Source organism: Poecilia latipinna, unplaced genomic scaffold, assembly GCF_001443285.1.
Source record: "Poecilia latipinna isolate Pla-1442-1.1 unplaced genomic scaffold, P_latipinna-1.0 Scaffold816, whole genome shotgun sequence".
Taxonomy (NCBI): Eukaryota; Metazoa; Chordata; class Actinopteri; order Cyprinodontiformes; family Poeciliidae; genus Poecilia; species Poecilia latipinna.
The window spans coordinates 174,349-191,300 of record NW_015113432.1 but is presented as its reverse complement, the minus strand read 5'-3'; the positions used below and the strand labels follow the sequence as shown (position 1 = coordinate 191,300).

The 16,952-nt window shown below is 39.0% G+C and overlaps 2 protein-coding genes across 2 annotated transcripts in view; one reads left to right on the top strand and one right to left on the bottom strand.

Annotated features, from left to right (window-relative positions):
• LOC106956426 (membrane-associated guanylate kinase, WW and PDZ domain-containing protein 1-like) overlaps positions 1–11,148 on the top strand; it is a gene marked incomplete at its 5' end in the record, with an annotated part of 80,021 nt that extends 68,873 nt beyond the window's left edge. The window contains 8 exons of the mRNA XM_015047257.1: positions 98–293; positions 432–734; positions 3,309–3,512; positions 5,328–5,412; positions 5,525–5,582; positions 6,947–7,090; positions 7,222–7,360; positions 9,268–11,148. Of these exons, the coding sequence (XP_014902743.1) occupies positions 98–293; positions 432–734; positions 3,309–3,512; positions 5,328–5,412; positions 5,525–5,582; positions 6,947–7,090; positions 7,222–7,360; positions 9,268–10,364 (2,226 nt within the window). The remainder of the gene's footprint in view (positions 1–97; positions 294–431; positions 735–3,308; positions 3,513–5,327; positions 5,413–5,524; positions 5,583–6,946; positions 7,091–7,221; positions 7,361–9,267) is intronic.
• Positions 11,149–14,472: 3,324 nt separating this feature from the next.
• LOC106956427 (rhodopsin) lies at positions 14,473–16,072 on the bottom strand. Its single transcript, XM_015047258.1, has one exon. It carries the CDS (start codon positions 15,984–15,986, stop codon positions 14,922–14,924), a length of 1,065 nt encoding a protein of 354 aa, XP_014902744.1. The 5' UTR covers positions 15,987–16,072; the 3' UTR covers positions 14,473–14,921.
• Positions 16,073–16,952: the final 880 nt, after the last annotated feature.

Here is a 16,952-nt window from a genome sequence, read left to right as displayed (position 1 = left end):
ACTCCTTGTTTTAGTTGGCTTCTGGACATTGAGATTCTCAACTTCCTATTTTACTTGTAAAAAGTCTCTTGAGTGAAACATTTCTGTCTTTCTCCAGATCTACATTGGGCACATAGTGAAGTACGGGGCTGCAGATGAAGATGGCCGCTTGCGGTCTGGTGATGAGCTCATCTGTGTGGATGGCACAGCGGTAGTGGGAAAGTCACACCAGCTGGTGGTTCAGCTGATGCAGCAGGCTGCCAAACAGGGTCATGTCAACCTCACGGTCAGACGCAAGACCGCCGGATACGGAGGTGATGAAAGTTTCTCGTTAAACATGTACATCTATCTATGTGTCACGCACGGTCACATTTGTGTTGTAAACATATTGTTGCCAGTTGCTTCTTAGTTCATTTATCTGACCACTGTGCTCTCACCCTCTTTATCCCCAGTGTCAAAGGGAGAAGGTGACGTTCCCCCATCGCCGGCCTCCTCACACCACAGCAGCACCCAGGCTCCCAGCCTAACAGAAGGCAAGCGGACCCCTCAGGGGAGTCAGAACTCACTGAACACAGTCAGTTCTGGCAGTGGATCTACCAGCGGCATAGGCAGTGGCGGTGGAGGCGGCAGCGGGAGCGCTGTGATTCCGGCCTCTCTGCAGCCTTACGACGTGGAGATCCAGCGGGGAGAAAACGAAGGTTTCGGTTTTGTGATTGTGTCGTCCGTCTCCCGGCCTGATGCTGGCACCACATTCGGTAGGTGATTACAGGTCTATGAAATTTGTTTACCCTGCAGAAAAGCCAGAATTCTGTAAAGTCCGCTGCTCTCTCACCCATATGAAAAGATGTACTCCTCATCCTGGCCCTCAGCAATATTTCCACCACATACTCAATCCCACCGATGGCAATCTTAAACTTGTATGCATCGTAGCAACACACCAGACATGCATTCGGTAAAGTCGGTCAGGCTTTGAGGAGAAATTGCACAAGCTGTCCTTGAACAAATTCAGTATAAAGCTCTGAGTGATGAACACAGATGTCATATCAAGGACCCTTGTGTATTTAGCTGTTACGGTGATGTAATGCGATGTGTCATAGGTGAAAGACGAGACTGGATGATACTCTAGCCACACTAAGTGTCCTGAGGAGGTTCCACTGATCCCAGGAGCTAATGGTGTTGCTTTCCAGAATGCAATTTTAGAATTAATGTGTTATTAACAATGACAGTCCTGGAAAACGACCTTGTCTGATCTTCTTCAGGCTTTAAATGGTTTCTGTTTTTCCTTCTTCCCCTTTGTGTTTTAGTGTCTTTGCTCCTCCTTTATTGCTTGGCGTGACTAAGGCTGCTGCTTTAGCGCCCAGCATTCGCTCCTCTAATGGGTTGTAACCGTGTGGGACAAGGGCTGAAGTCAAGAATTCATTTTTAACAAGTGACATTACTCTGAGCGTTCCTTCAGGATTTCTTAATGCCTGTCAGTTCTGCGAAAAACAAAAGCAGTTTCGTCTGATTGAGTTCCCTGTAAGTGTGGGACAAAAACCATTTTCCCTTAAGTCTATCAAAACCCATCCCCCCCAGCTGATCCCCTCGCTCCATGACCCAGAGCTGGTGTTGTGCTTAGCAGATTGGGTGTTAAATCCTTGTCAAGCCCTGTAATGTCCCATAACTCATTATTTAAATAAAGTGACAGCATACAAGTGCATTTTCAATCGAGGCAGAGGAGAGGTGAATGTGAAGAAAGGTTATGTAATTAATATGGATGCTGCACAGATTGCTGAGTGAAAGCGGTAGGAGAGATAGAGAAAGTGAAACAGGAGGAGAAGGACAACTGGAGAGAGCAGGGATTTTCCCTAAGTTACCGTCAGGAGTCCTGAGCTCATTTTGATTCAACAATGTCCTGTCATGTTTTCAGTGCCCACCTGACTAGTCTGACATAAAGTCTTAAAGGGATAGCTCAGACTATGGTGAGGTTCTGTGAAAAGGTTATAAGCAGTTTGTATCACATGTGCAGTGTTTAACTTTCTCACAAGAAATCGACAATCTATCAATAACCCAAATTGTTGTTTACAGCTTCCAGACCATCACACCTAAAAAAACAAATAATGAGTCTTGCACAAAATACAGATTAAATCAACGTTTGTACTTAAAATTGGATAATATAATAACATTAACACACCAATATTGAACTGACTCATCAACTCCACTTCAAAGGATGGATAACAGAGATAAAATTGAATATGGTTTACTATTAACTTGCTGTTTTTGAATTTAAATTACGTAATTCTGAACTGGCAATTTTTAGTTATATATTGTTCTTGCTTTGGTTATCAATGTTGTTAGCAATGGAAAGATGGCTATTACCTCTTATTTCTTATACCTGAAATTATATCTGATCTATCTGCTTTTAGCTGTAGAGATAGTATTTTTTAGATGGACATTTCTTCTCTGATGGTACAGTAGCTCTGATTTTCCTCTCTGAGCTTTTGTTTACAAAGATAAAAGAATACACTTGTTGCACTTTCGGTGCTTGCTTTAAATTTAGATTCTTCAGTCACATTTCTCTTGATGCCTTGTCTGTTGGTAACAGATGGAAAATAGTCATTTGATTACAGAAATAATCCTTTTTTCACTTTGGGTACTTCTGAAACAAACACCTGTTGAAACCATAAGTTTATTTTCATCTGATTAAAGCTGCAGCAACAAATAGTCACGTTCAGACTTATCTAAGCAAATGTCTGAGATCAGAGTTGTTTTTAAACAGTAGAAGTCCTGAGGAGTACAGTGTTAGAAATGTACTTCTTATGATGTTACGGTGGGTTAGATATGAGCTACTTATGATATTTTAACACAAGCTCACTTAAAAACTTTTGAACTTTCCCTTTAAATTCTTATCATTATCTCAGCCAAGGCACCACAGCTCAGATTGTATAAATACCCATTGATCCAATGATACATCAGATTCACAGATCTTTAATTAACATGTCAAGTTGTGGGACAAGAGGACAACCTTTGCATTTTTAAGGAGTACATCAATTATAGCTTGACTTCTCTTTTCTGTTTTTTTTTTTTTTTTTTTTTTTAAAAAAAAATTTTTAATTTGTGTGCAAACTCCAATAGTTTCTCACTTTCATTTGGTGAACTTGGGACTTGGTGATTTGAATAATTAATCTACCCTCCTTTTTCTTTCTTCCATTATGTTTTCTCCTTGTTTCCCACTTACACTAAATGCAAATCAACACAAATAATCATCTCAATCAAACAAATCTATACCGCACACTGTCTTTAACATGAAAAAAAAAATACATAAACACAAACACATCTAACATAAAAAGCTGGAAATGCTTGTGTGGCAATGCCCCACAAAATAGGCCGCATCATAGAGGGCAGCCCGGCGGACCGCTGCGGGAAGCTGAAGGTCGGGGACCGGATTCTGGCCGTTAACGGTTGCTCCATCACGAACAAGTCGCACTCGGACATTGTCAACCTGATCAAGGAGGCTGGCAACACCGTCTCACTCAGGATCATTCCGGGCGATGGTAAGGTTCTCATCTTTCGACATCACACGGATGTTTCATAATGCATCACGATGTGACTTATTCATGGTTGTAGTGGGAGGCAAAGGGCACCGATGCTTTTCAGAGACATGAGAATTTTTTTTTTTTTTTTTTTTATCAGGGTGTGGAGCCTTGTGTAAGAAGCAAAATCACTATGTAGGAGTAAAGCAAAGTAAATTCTCCCTTTTCTCTGCTTTTTGTCCATTTAGTTTCTGGATTGAACACAAACACTTTTTCTTCTGGTGCTAAATTTCACCAACTTTTACTACTAAATGTAATACAATATCTCAGCACAAGCAGTCAACTTCCCAAAGCTGCGTGTTTCCTGCAGGTGTCTTGACGGCTGTTAAACGTAACAACATTTTGTCAATGTACAACTACAAACTGTTCTTTGAAAAACAGTTTAAATACAGTCAGACTGGATGCAGGGCCAGTGTGAGAACTATTATTCTGTAGTCTGGTTTCATATTCTCAACTGGATTTTGGTCTGGATTTTGACTAGGCCATTGAAACACAGGAATACACTTTTATCTATATTATCCTATGTGAGAAGTTGATATCTATAACTAGTTTAGAGCTTCTCTATTGGTTTCCTGGCTCCTTCTCTGACTAATGCTCTTTCTTTTTTAGTTTACAATCTAACTCTACTTTAATCATTATCCCTGAATTATCTGAAGTTGTTCTTGGTCAACTTCAGACCAAGAACAACTACACTACAGGATGTTGTGCACTACAACATCCTGTAGAGCACAAACATTATGTTGTTTGTGCTCTATTGTTTATAACAAATCTATGTAAAACAGCTGATCATAAACTGAGTGCACATTAAAGCTAAAGACAACTTGTACTGGATTGTATGCAGGTGTATAAGAGAGAAGAGGGCCTGGATACATAATCATCTCACATTTTTCTTTTTTTTTTCTTTTCCTTTCACTTCAAAACTATATATGAAATGAAATGAAATGAAATTTTATTCGAACATGATACAAATACAAATATAAAAATAAAATAGTGCCAGTAACAAGAAGGGCATAAAAAAGAAGAGAAAATACAGATTTTTTGTTTCAGTTAACATCTGTATTTTCACATTGTATTGGTTTATCAGACAAAAATCCAACAAAATGCACTGAAGTTTGGGTTTTCATCATGACATAATATGGAAAAGGTTAGTGAGGTTTGAATAGTTTTGCAAATCACTGTATGTCATGTTCAAATAAAAAACAATTAATACTGGTTCAACAGATACAGAACAGTTTAAAATGAATTTTCCAAAGATTAGCGCCAAAATTGGTGACAAGAGCCACCATCAGTGTGAACATATACTAGAAACACAATACAAGAGGGACTTGGATTGATCTCTGTAGGACAGCAAGGAAATCATAATCTTTTTGGAGATTAGTAAAAAGTGACAAACATACCTAAGAAAAATGAAACAGGCTGATAGTTTAGAGCTATACTCCTTCCAACTGAAAGTATGGCACTTATTAGACTGTAGCCTTTTTAAAATGATGTACCTTAAACTGGTCACAATAACACAAAACAATGAGAGGGAGCCTTTTGTTACATTTGTGTTGTTTTCTGATCCATGCAAAAGGGTCCAGTGTTGTCAGTGAGCAAAATAGCAGATGACATCATCACACACAGTTAGCATCAGATCAATGCAGCTGCCTAAGGGTGATTTAAGAAACTCTTTTGAACATTTGGTTCAGCACAGTGCGTTTTTGAGACATCGCTCCGGGCTGAGGCATTTAATAAAAACACTCACTTAATTTAACTTCTTTTTCCCCCTATTTTCAGAATCTTCCAATGCTTCTCTGCTGACTAATGCAGATAAAATAGCTACCATCACCACCACACACACACCTCAGACCACAGAGTCAAGGTAGGTGCTGATACATTTTTAATTTTCAAATGTCATAGGTAATAATAATAAAGCTTAATGTGGCATAATATACATTGACACATGTTAAATCTTTCTGTTTTCTTTCTGAAAGGAATCATTCAAAGTCAAAAGGTGCTCCTCCACCACCTCCTTCACAAACTCAAATGCAGGTAAGTGTCAGTATTTTCAATGCAGTTAATTGATGTTATACTTGTGATTGCCATGTATATGTTAAGACGTACATGAAGTCGTGGTGTACGTCTGCCTAAAACTATAACAAATGTGTTGAATCATTTAAGTGTTCTGGGAAAAACATTCAAAATTAGTTATAGTGTGTCTAAGCCCAAATAACCTATTTTTGGTTATACACTGTTTAATTTGGTTCGTAAGGGTGCTGTTTTTATATTGGTTTTGTATAAATTTGTTTAGTTTTGTGATATTTTGCCAATCTAACACTCAAATAATGTTTATCTTTCTTGTAGTGAGGAAATTTGTGAATTGTCACAAATACAAATTGACTTATGACAACAACAGTGAGTCTCTTGAAAAGAGCATAACTTTTGTGTTGTCCATCTGTAATTTAAAAAAGGGACTGGGTAAAAGAAGACAGAAATATTCTTAGACCTTTTCAACCACAGTTTATTTTACTAATCAGTAGGGGGCAGTAACACACCGAGAGATGGACATAGAAGGGATAAGTTGAAGGCTAAGAATGCAAATTAAACCACGGGATGAGTTGAACTTTTCATTTCATTTCCTTTTTAGCAGCATTATAAAAAAAGTCATAATGTGCACATAAAGGCTTGGCAGTGAGCTGTAGGGGAAACTGACATGATTTATTTATTATTTAGCAGCAACATCAATTAAACTACTTTTTTTTTTTTACATTTGTTCGGATTCACAAAAAAAACAAAACATAGATTGTAGTTTTTATATTTGACAGGTGTTAAAATGCCTGATAAGTGAGAGCAGTTATTCCATTGTTTTTGCACACCGGTAAAACTGATGTCAGAGAAAACATTAAATATGTGTGACTTTGTTACTGCATTGCACAGTGATGGCATTTCAAAGTCAGCTCAGTCATTATTTTGGTTCCTTTATTAACGAACTGAAAGAGTTTTGCTTTTATCAAAGAAAAGATGGAAAGGAATATAGTGATATCGTTATATATAACCACATTGGTATGAACTTTTCTCTAACATTTTGTTGACTAGTCTAATTATGTTCTCACACAGAAATCTTGTGTTTGAAGCAAACTTTGGATGAGTGTGGAAACTTTGGGGTGCAGCCCTTGTGCTGCCCTTGCTTGGTGATCTGTACCCTGCTCACATGTACTTCTGCATTAATTATTCATGCATTCCACTGTATTGTACTGCCATTGCCATTTTGAGTTTTTTTTTTTTTTTTTTTTGTGGAACACGACTTGATTAGTTCTGAAGTTTGGACTTGTCCCTCGCTGTCCTCAGCACAATGAATAAGTCACTGTTTCCTAGTGTTTCTTGTGTGTAGATATGTACTTTTTCTTACACCACAGGATGCCGAGTACTATTCTGTGGACCTTGAGAGGGACAGCAAAGGATTTGGCTTCAGCCTAAGGGGAGGCCGGGAGTACAACATGGACCTTTACGTGCTGAGACTAGCCGAGGATGGGGCTGCTGTCAGAAACGGCAAGATGAGGGTATGAAACTTACAAGTTCCCTCTGATTCTCTGCTAAGAACATTTTGCCAGGCCAAATTTCCTCTTTTTGCATTATTTATGAGGCCACTTTATCACTTAGCTGTCTCAGTTACTTACCTTCTCTGTTGTAGGTGGGAGATGAGATTCTGGAGATTAACGGTGAGAGCACAAAGAACATGAAGCATTCACGAGCCATTGAACTGATCAAGAACGGAGGTCGGAGGGCGCGGCTTGTCCTGAAGAGAGGCGATGGATCTGTACCTGAATATGGTAGGTTAACATGCAGCAGATGCTTTTCTCCTCCTCCAGTAAAGAAGTCTGACATTTGTTTCATGTAGTAAACTCAGTGGAATAGAATATGTATTTCCTTGAACAGATACATCTTTATTGCATATTTAACAATATTTCAGGATAATAAATGCATATTTTGTTGTATTGGCCCCATGCAGAAAACTTGAAAAATCCAGCTTTTTAGGAATATTTTGCCATTTCTTTTTGCAGTCTTTAGAGATCTGGCCAGAATTTTTATGCACTCTTCTCTTCAGCTTCAGTTTTTGGTTGAGGACTTGCATAGATGACCATGAAAGAAGGTGGATTTTGTCTCTGTCAAGCCTTTTATGTGTTGATTTGCTATGTTTTCTAGATCATTACGTTAAAAAAAACCAAAAAAAAAAAAACAATGTTGATCTGAGACTACTGAAATTTCATGTTAAAATCAAGATCATCTTGTATCTCTAGTTTATTTTGCCATGCACTCATTGAGACACACCTGAACTGTGTGTCTAGATTAACCTTCTAATCCATATTTCTTTAGAATTCTCATTTTTCTTATTGTTGAATAAATGTATTCAAGAAAGGATTGGGATTTCAGAAAGATTAATACAAATTGTCACTACCTTTTTACCTTTAAGTTAAAGCCAATAAGTGAGGAGATCTGTATTGATAAAAGAATGACTAAAACATATATAGTGGGATTTATACAGGAAGCTGGAGAGTAAAGATGCTCCATAGGTTCAACAATGCCTTTGCTCTTCGTAGCTCTGTTCTCTACTGTTGTATTATTTCTCATAGTAATCCAGAAGTTTATGTTGTTGGGGATAATTTTAAAAAATTGAAATGAAGAATATTTTTGTCTTTCACACCAAAGCCCTTCTTCTCTCAACGGATGTACTGTAAAACAGCTTGTCTGTTCTATTTGTCTTCTTCTCTCGCCTCCTCCTCCTTCCTTCTCTCTGATCGTCTCTTGTTGCTGGGCTCTTCCTCCTCTCTCCAGCGATGATGGCTCCTCATCTCGCTGTTGGTACATTGAGGAATGACAAGATGGGAGAGCCCTGTTTCTACCTAATGGGCCAAAATCAGACAACGGTTTGTAGTGAAAAAAAAAAAACAAACAAAAAAAAAACGACAACTCTGTCCCAGTTCACTTTCCCTGTCATCTCCCCTCGCCTCACTTTGAGTTTTTATACAGCCTTCCAGCTCATCCTGACCTGCATCCTACTTTGTTTGTGTTTGTGTGCGGATGTGTTTACACTGTAGACATACTTTATGTCTCATCACGCTTGAATTAAACTGTACTTATGTGGCTTCTGTCAGTCCATATAAACAGTACCCTCCTGCCACTTAAAGAAAACCTTTTTTTTTTTTTTTTCATGGAACTAACTTAATGCCACCACTCATCACATGCTGCTGCCATACCAACCTGTGTTATTTGGCAGACATTCAGCCAAATGCACATTTTAAATTTGGTTTTGGTTTGTTTTGGTGTGCCTTTGTCATACTGTTTGGAATGACCTCCTAGGTGCCTGCTGTGTCATTGATAACCGCTGCCCTTCACTTGCTGATGTGTTGCTCCTGCTTTTGCTGATGTAACCCATTTAAACATGTAAACTCAAGTCCCAGAGAAGATTTGTGTTTTTTTTTTTTTTTATTATTTTTGCAATGATTTAAATTTGAATCTGACATATAAATTTAGAAAAGGCTGCTTGTTTATTTGGAAAACATGCAGCATATTAAAAGAACGCATCTTTGCATGATATTCATAGCTGCATTGATATGTGTTGTGCCAGTGCAAGAAATCACATAATGCAACAGAAAAGTCATTTGTGCAAGATGCAGTAAATGTAACGCAAATCTATTTGCATTCATCAAATCCTTCTCCCTTTTTTCCTTTCCTGCAGACGGCAGCAGTGACGGGCACCCTCCCACACCCAGGGCACAAAACACTCCGGAAGTGAGAACGTTGCCACCAAAAAGCCGGTACCACACCTCATTGGAGTCCAGTTATCCACCAGACCTTCACAAACCATCACGCCTGGAGGAGGCTGCACGTGGCCGAGGTATGGACAAAAACAGGGACTGGGCTGGCTCGGATCTGATGGACTTCCACGGCCGGCAGTTTAATCCCCATCATCATCACACCTGGAATAACAGTCACAGTCAAAGTACCCTCCGACAGCAGTCTCCCGACAACAACGACAGCAACACTGGCAACAAGAAGAGCCGAGGCCACAAAGTCAAGAAGTCTGAATCGGAGAGTGGTATCTCCAAGCTCCTGAAAACTCTGAGGAAGGACAACTCGGGAAAGAAGGCTGCTGCTGCCGAAAAACTGCGGGGTCGAGAGCCCTCGAGCAGCAGTTCTACCTTGGACAGAAGGTTTCAGTTGCACCGTCGTGGCTCCCTCGATCGCTCACCAACCAGGAAGCGCAACTCGTCTCCAGATCGTCGGCGGGCAAAATCCATGGACCGCAGGGCAGAGCGTGCGCACCGGGACCACACACCTGAGAAGGAGTACGATGATGGAGGGTTCCTCTCGGTCACCCCTGAGCGGAAACTCTTTGAACGGAAGCTCCTCAAGGAGTCCCAGGTAGCTGGACGAGTGAGCGAGTCGTCCACCCCAGAGCGCGTCAACAACAGAGGGGATTCTCTCCCCAGAGGCCGTGCGTATGAGAAAGCTACCAAGAACGGCAATCTTCTGAGAGACTCTTCCTCGGAGAGGAAGGAGGAGAGGTACCGGATGAACGGGACAATGGAGAGGCGATACAGATCGGAGCGGGACTCTTCCCCTGACAGCAACTATAGCCGGGGTGAGCTGAACTATGCAGCAGCGCCCAGACTGAAGGACTACTACAGCATGATGAAGAACAACGCTGCACACAACAATGCTACCTACAACAAGACAGGACCCATCAATAACGCCGGAGGCCGCAGCTCAAACCAGATCCCTGAGCCCAAGAGAAGGCTGTACAAAGAAAATTCTAAAGACCTCAGTATCTAGAGGGAGGAAGAGTACCCTCGCTGCTCTCTCCTCTGTCCGTGCAAACTACGTAACATACACTGGAATTGGACTTGTAACAATACTAACTCTTATTCTTTATTTGGTTGAATTGTTTATGAATTGATTTGATTGACTAAACTACTTGTGGTCCCATCTAGAGATTTATAAAAACAGCAGGAGTACAATCCCTCTATCAGTTTATACTGGTTGTGTTGTCATTGTTCTTGTTATTTTGAGCATAACAGAGGTTGTTGTACTGTAGTAAAGGTATTGTATGTGCCTGCATATGAAATCAGTAATATTGCTTTTTGTAGGCATTGTTGACTTTAAATATTTGTTCCCTTCAGAGGTCTGAATAATGCTTCCATTTGTGGTAAATCCTAAGTCCTGAGCTTGTTTTTGAAATGATTTTAGGTGTCCTTTTTGCTCCTGAATTACTGACACTATAGCTACTGATGGTTCACAAGAACTGTGGGAGTAAAGCAAAGCTCTACATTTAAATTGGATGGCGAAACTAGAGCGTTAAATTATAAATAATAATAATATATGAAATTTCTAATTTTGCTCTATTTATTTTGAATTTCACTCACATCTTGAGTGAGCTTAATTAAATCTTTAAGGGCTGAGGTAGAAGTGTAAGCATGCTGTACTTCAACTTGTGTTGCATCATTGTTTGACAGCCCATATTAATATTTTCAGTGACTCTGAGGCCCTTTCTACACTAACACAGATGTTTTCTGCTGTGCTTCCACCTTCTATCCACAGACTTTCCGATTAAAAAAATACATATAAAAAAGCACTCTGAAGCGAAGATTGGTAAAAAAAAACTTCCTCTTCACTGGATGTCCGAAGATTATATAGGAAACAATGACCTAGAGAAACACTTTTCTTAGACCTGATGCACATTTCTTTGCTAGAAACCACGGCATCAATAGAGCCAATTAAATTTTTCATTTCTTCAAAAGAAGGCTGAAGTTAAAGAAGATATTTACTAATTTTTACAGCTTTTCCTTTTCAAATGTGTTCAACCTTATATCTCACAGTAGATCTATTTATTCCAATCAATTTTTAATATATCTAGAGAGGTTTAGTTTGGAGTTGAGTTTTTGGTAAAAGAAAGTGAAGAATATACACTGCTCAAAAAAATAAAGGGAACACTCAAATAACACATCCTAGATCTGAATGAATGAAATATTCTCATTGAATACTTTGTTCTGTACAAAGTTGAATGTGCTGACAACAAAATCACACAAAAATCATCAATGGAAATCAAATTTATTAACCAATGGAGGCCTGGATTTGGAGCCACACACAAAATTAAAGTGAAATGTTCCCTTTATTTGTTTGAGCAGTATATATAAAATAAAAGTCAATGTGTGCTATAAATGTGTTTACTGGATATGTGGTGATTAACCAAAATTGTGACTTAAAATCTGACTTTGTAATTGCCTGCTCTTCCTTTCTGTGCTACAAACTGTAACAGTGGAGTAATTATTCCCACATTGCTCTTGATTTGTCCAGACTCTCCTCCCATTCAGCTTCAAATATAAGCTGAAGAAGATCTGAGAGCAAAGGACAAACTCAGTGAAAGGAAATATGACGCCAGTTGTTTTAAAAGAATCTTTACCCCTAGCACCACTTTAACCAGGATTAAAATTATTTTTAAATGGTCATTAATGCTAGTATTATCACCACCTGCTGGCGAAGCACAGTTATTGCAACATTTAAAAGTTGTACTACTGAATACAGATAGGCTTTTTTTTAACAAAGGACGAAAGCATTGAAAATATCTAGAGTAGTATAGCTGGGGCCTGAGACTTTTTGTTTAAACCAAATAACTAGTTTTGCCCTTCTCTAAACTGAAGCAGCCTCTTTCAACTACATCCGAATCTGTTCATGACAGAGTGAGTTTCCCAAATTTCTAAAAAAAATCCTGTGTAGTAATTTAGAAAAGTCTGCATTTTTGCCATACTGCCAGCTGAAGCTGCCACAAAGTACGTTTGTTCAGATATGCCAAAAAAAAAATAAAAAATTTATTATCCCTGTGCAAGATGCATGTGTAAGTTAAAATGTAGTGTAACAACCTTGTTAGGCCTAAAGAAACACTGTAATCCTCAACACTTATTTCTAGCCCAGTTCTCATATTTATCACACCCATTGTCCATCCTCTGGGCCCTGACACATTGAGCTGATGAGGTTTGTTGGCACGGTAACGTACAGTGAGTCCTGCTGGACGAGACAACCACTTCTGCCACTCTGAGCCACACTGTCACACCACTGAAGTCTGACTGCTGCTTTTTCATGTTTTCGATTTTGTGTGATTATTCTCCGTTTTATGTTTTGTTTGAAAACTAGAACTATATATTGGATGAACCACAACAAATGCATTGTTTCATCACCGGTGTCACCATGGTACTGTATTCAATAAAAATACAAAACCAAACAAAAAATGAGAGAGAGAGAGAGAGTCACAGTTAGGAGGTTGGTCATCACCTGTAAAGAGATTTTCTCTCCCAATGTAACTACTAGGAACTTGTCAAGGAATAAAATGTTGCCTTTTTCTTGCACAAAACAGAAATTTATGAAGAACCTCTGCAGTGAGGAATGTGATATTGTGTTTATATCTCTGAAATGGACCTGACAATTTATGGTAAATATGTTGATTTACTCTGGGTCGGGTATATAAAGACATTTTAAAAATGAAAGACTGTATTTGGTCAATCAACAGCTGTTAAATGGTTTGAATCTCTCTATGGTTAGCCTGCCTTTGTATTATAAAGCACTTGTATGCAGTCCGTGTTCTTCAAGCATTATTTCTTGCAGTGTGCTCCAGACATAATGCTGTCTCTGTGTTGATAAAAGCAGTACATGTATATGGGCCAATCTTTTTTTATATAACTATGCATATATAAATACTACATTGTCCATAGCTTTATTTGACCCATGAAGCTATACATAACATTAGTCAAAGTAAAAGTAGATGTGGACTTATCCAGCTTCTTTTCCTTCAGATGGATTACAATGTATATGTAGCTATCAAAAGAAGTCTGTGGATGCTATTTTTATTATCAAATAAAGTTTTGCATACAAATTCAAAAGGAATTCAGTTCTCTACATAGCTGCTTGTCCCAGGAGAAGCGTTTTTATTTTCTTTGTCTCTTTCTGTAAAAAAAAAAAAAAAGCACACTAAATTTCAATTTGAAATGTGCCATCCATTTGTCTTATTGGAAGAACTAACCCACTGAGAAGAAATTACTTCGACATTGAAAACCCTTTTCTTCTATTTCTGTAGTTTTTTTTTTTGGGGGGGGGGGTTTGCTGCTGAAAGCATCACATTTACTTTCAAATGGATGTATCATACCCAACACTTATCATATATAGAATCCAACTGTTAGAGATTTTTTTTTGTTAAAGAGAAACTTTATGCAGTTCCCACATTTGAATTGTGTAAAATGATAAGCAATGATTCATTCTCACAATAACTCTTTGGATCTGAAGGTTCTGTTTTACTTTAAGTCCTCTCGTTGAAAATTCATGCAGGGAATAAAAAGAATATTAATCTATGAATAAATAATTTATGCATGTGTAATCCCAGAGCAATGAGCTCATATTTTAGTAATGATTTCAGTTTTATTCTTGTTGTCTAAAACTATCTGTTAAATTATGATCCATTCTTTACTCTTCTTTAGTTTTCTGGTAAATCATGTTAGTTACAATATCAGTATATTCTTCTGTGCACCATTTGTATTTCTCCATATGCATAACCTTTGTTTGAAGGTCTCTTTTGGTAATATAAATAAGTATTAATCCTTAATCGTTATTAACCTTTTATGTCTAAGGCAGCGTTCGTAATCAGATAAACCATGTTGTGTCATGTCCATTTATATTTATATGTATCCTTGTTAAGATTAATATCTTAATCCCTTTATTCTGCTAGGATCTAAATCCAAGGTGACCTGAGACTGAAATTAGATTATATTAGCTTTGGAGGCACCACATAAAGAATATTTTAAATGTTATTTAAAAATGTAATATAATATATTTATGAGGTAGACATCACCAAAGCAGGCTAAAAGTAGAGTAAGTAGAAATTGACTCCAGACATAAATGCATTTTGAATAGGTCATTGACATTTATTTATTTGAATAAATATACTACAGTCATATGAACTTTTCCACCCAAGTTATAATTAAAACATAAACAGGATGAGTCATTTGCAAAGTGCGATTTATTTTACGTTGCCTTGATTACATGCCTCTACATTCAAAAATAAGCCAGTATCATATAGGATCCAACTGATAGAGAATAACATTTATTCCCCTTTATTCTGAGGAAATAAATACTCGTAGACTGGTAAGTTGGATATTCTGTACATACAGGAACAACTCTGTTATGGGCTGACCTTTCCTGCAACTGTCTTTAGGTTGAACCAAGTCGTTTGTACAAATAAAAAAGAGGAAGTTATTTCTGTAGACGTTAGCCTTCAGTCGTTTCCCTGGGGGAGCGGAAGTCTTCTTCTTGGATAGTGGATTATGAAGCCTGTGCCTGTTGCTCCATTTATGCAGGAGACACGGAGCTGGAGGACACAGAGGAGGCCTCGGTTTTGGAGGCAGTGGTGGATGCTCCCTCCTCCTCTTCGAAGGGATTCTTTCCGCAGCACAAGGTGGTGATCATGCAGTGGCGGAACTGCTTGTTCAAGCAGATGTAGATCATTGGGTTGTAAATGGAGGCTGTCTTGGCAAAGAAAGCTGGGATGGTCATAAAGAGAGGTCCAAACTCAGAACCCTGATGTGTGAAGATGTACCAGGCCACACTGGCGTACGGTGTCCAGCAAATCAGGAAGCCGATGACCATGATAACGACCATGCGGGTGACTTCCCTCTCAGCTCTCTGGGTGGTCTCGGACTCCTGCTGGGCGGCAGCAGCCTCCTTGACGGCACAGAGCAGACGGCCGTAGCAGAAGAACACAATGACAAGAGGAATGCAGAAGTGGCAGATGAACATGTAGATAACAAAGGACTCATTGTTGAAACCCTCCGCACGGGTATAGTAGTCGATTCCGCATGAGCACTGCATGCCCTCTGGGATGTAACGAGACCAGCCGACAAGAGGGGGGGCAGCACAGGCATTGGCCATGATCCAGGTGAAGACCAGACCCATAATAGCATGATTCTCACCGAAGCGGAAGTTGCTGATGGGCTTGCAGACAACCAGCCACCTTTCAACAGCCAGAACAACCAGTGACCAGAGACCGATTTCACCACCCAGGGTAGCAAAGTATCCTTCCACATTGCAGCCAAGGCGCCCGAGGACAAAGTAGCCATGCATAGAGGTGTAGATCGTTGTGGTGAATCCTCCAAACACCATGAAAAGGTCAGCCACAGCAAGGTTGAGCAGGATGTAGTTTAGAGGGGTTCGCAGCTTCTTGTGTTCGATGGTGACATAGAGGGTGAGGAAGTTGATGGGGAAGCCGACGAGAATGAGGAAAAACATGTAGGCACCCAGACAGAAGTAGGCTGCTGGGCTGACAAGGTAGTACTGAGGATATTCATAAGGACTCCGGACAATACCAGTGGTATTAACCATAGGGACATAAAAATAGGGTCCCTCTGTGCCGTTCATGGTTGCGGCTTGTGGTTGCTCTCAGCCCCTTGGTGGTGTTTCTTCTGGCTGTTGGAGATTACGATGGAGACGGACCTTGCTACAAATGGATCTGGTGGCCTCAGCTGGGCTTTTAAAAGCCCCATCGTGGATTATCAGTTTCCAAATCTGTCAGCACAAATTGATTTAGGCCACAGTTAATATCTAATCCAGCCGTCACTGCAAACATAATTGACCACTCATCAAGATATTAAGATTACAGCTGCTCATGCCTGTCTTGGAGCTGTTCAATAGATACCTACTACAAACCTTGATTGCAAACCAGCTATATTGTCCACAGAAATAAACGGTAAACAACCAGTTTGAGTTGACATGATGATTTAAATTGTCACTTCAGATATCCTGTCCCTAGAAGGTAAATTATACATCCTAAGCACCAACTGGACGATTTCCTAAAAATCTTTAATGTGTTTGGTAAAAATAATTTGTGGATTTTTTCAAAAATATATGTAAAAAAAAAATCATTATTATTATGCAGGGCAATGTTCCTTAATGCATTGAAGTACTCATATGCATGACTAGCCGATAAAGGAGTTAAACATGAAAATACGTAGTTTTCAAATGGGAGTCTTTTAGTGAAAAAACAGTCCTCCTCTCTGAACAGTGTCTGGGAGGCTGTGATTGCTGCTGCACAATAAGTTGGTCATCAACAGATCAGTAAACTCATAGACTCTATGAATGGAAGAAAAGAACCATGGCTACATTAGTCATTGATTTTTTTAAAGTCTGTTACGTTTATCGGAAAGGTTTAAGTTGTGTGTTCATAATTCTCTCTTAAACAGATACAAATAATAAAAGTAAGATGCGAAAAAGTGTATTTTTTTATTTAGTTGTGTTGTAATAATTCTGAACTATAATTGTTGCCCAATAATTGTGTACTTAAATACTCCTAAGGAAGTCAGAGCCCATCCATCCATCCATCCATCC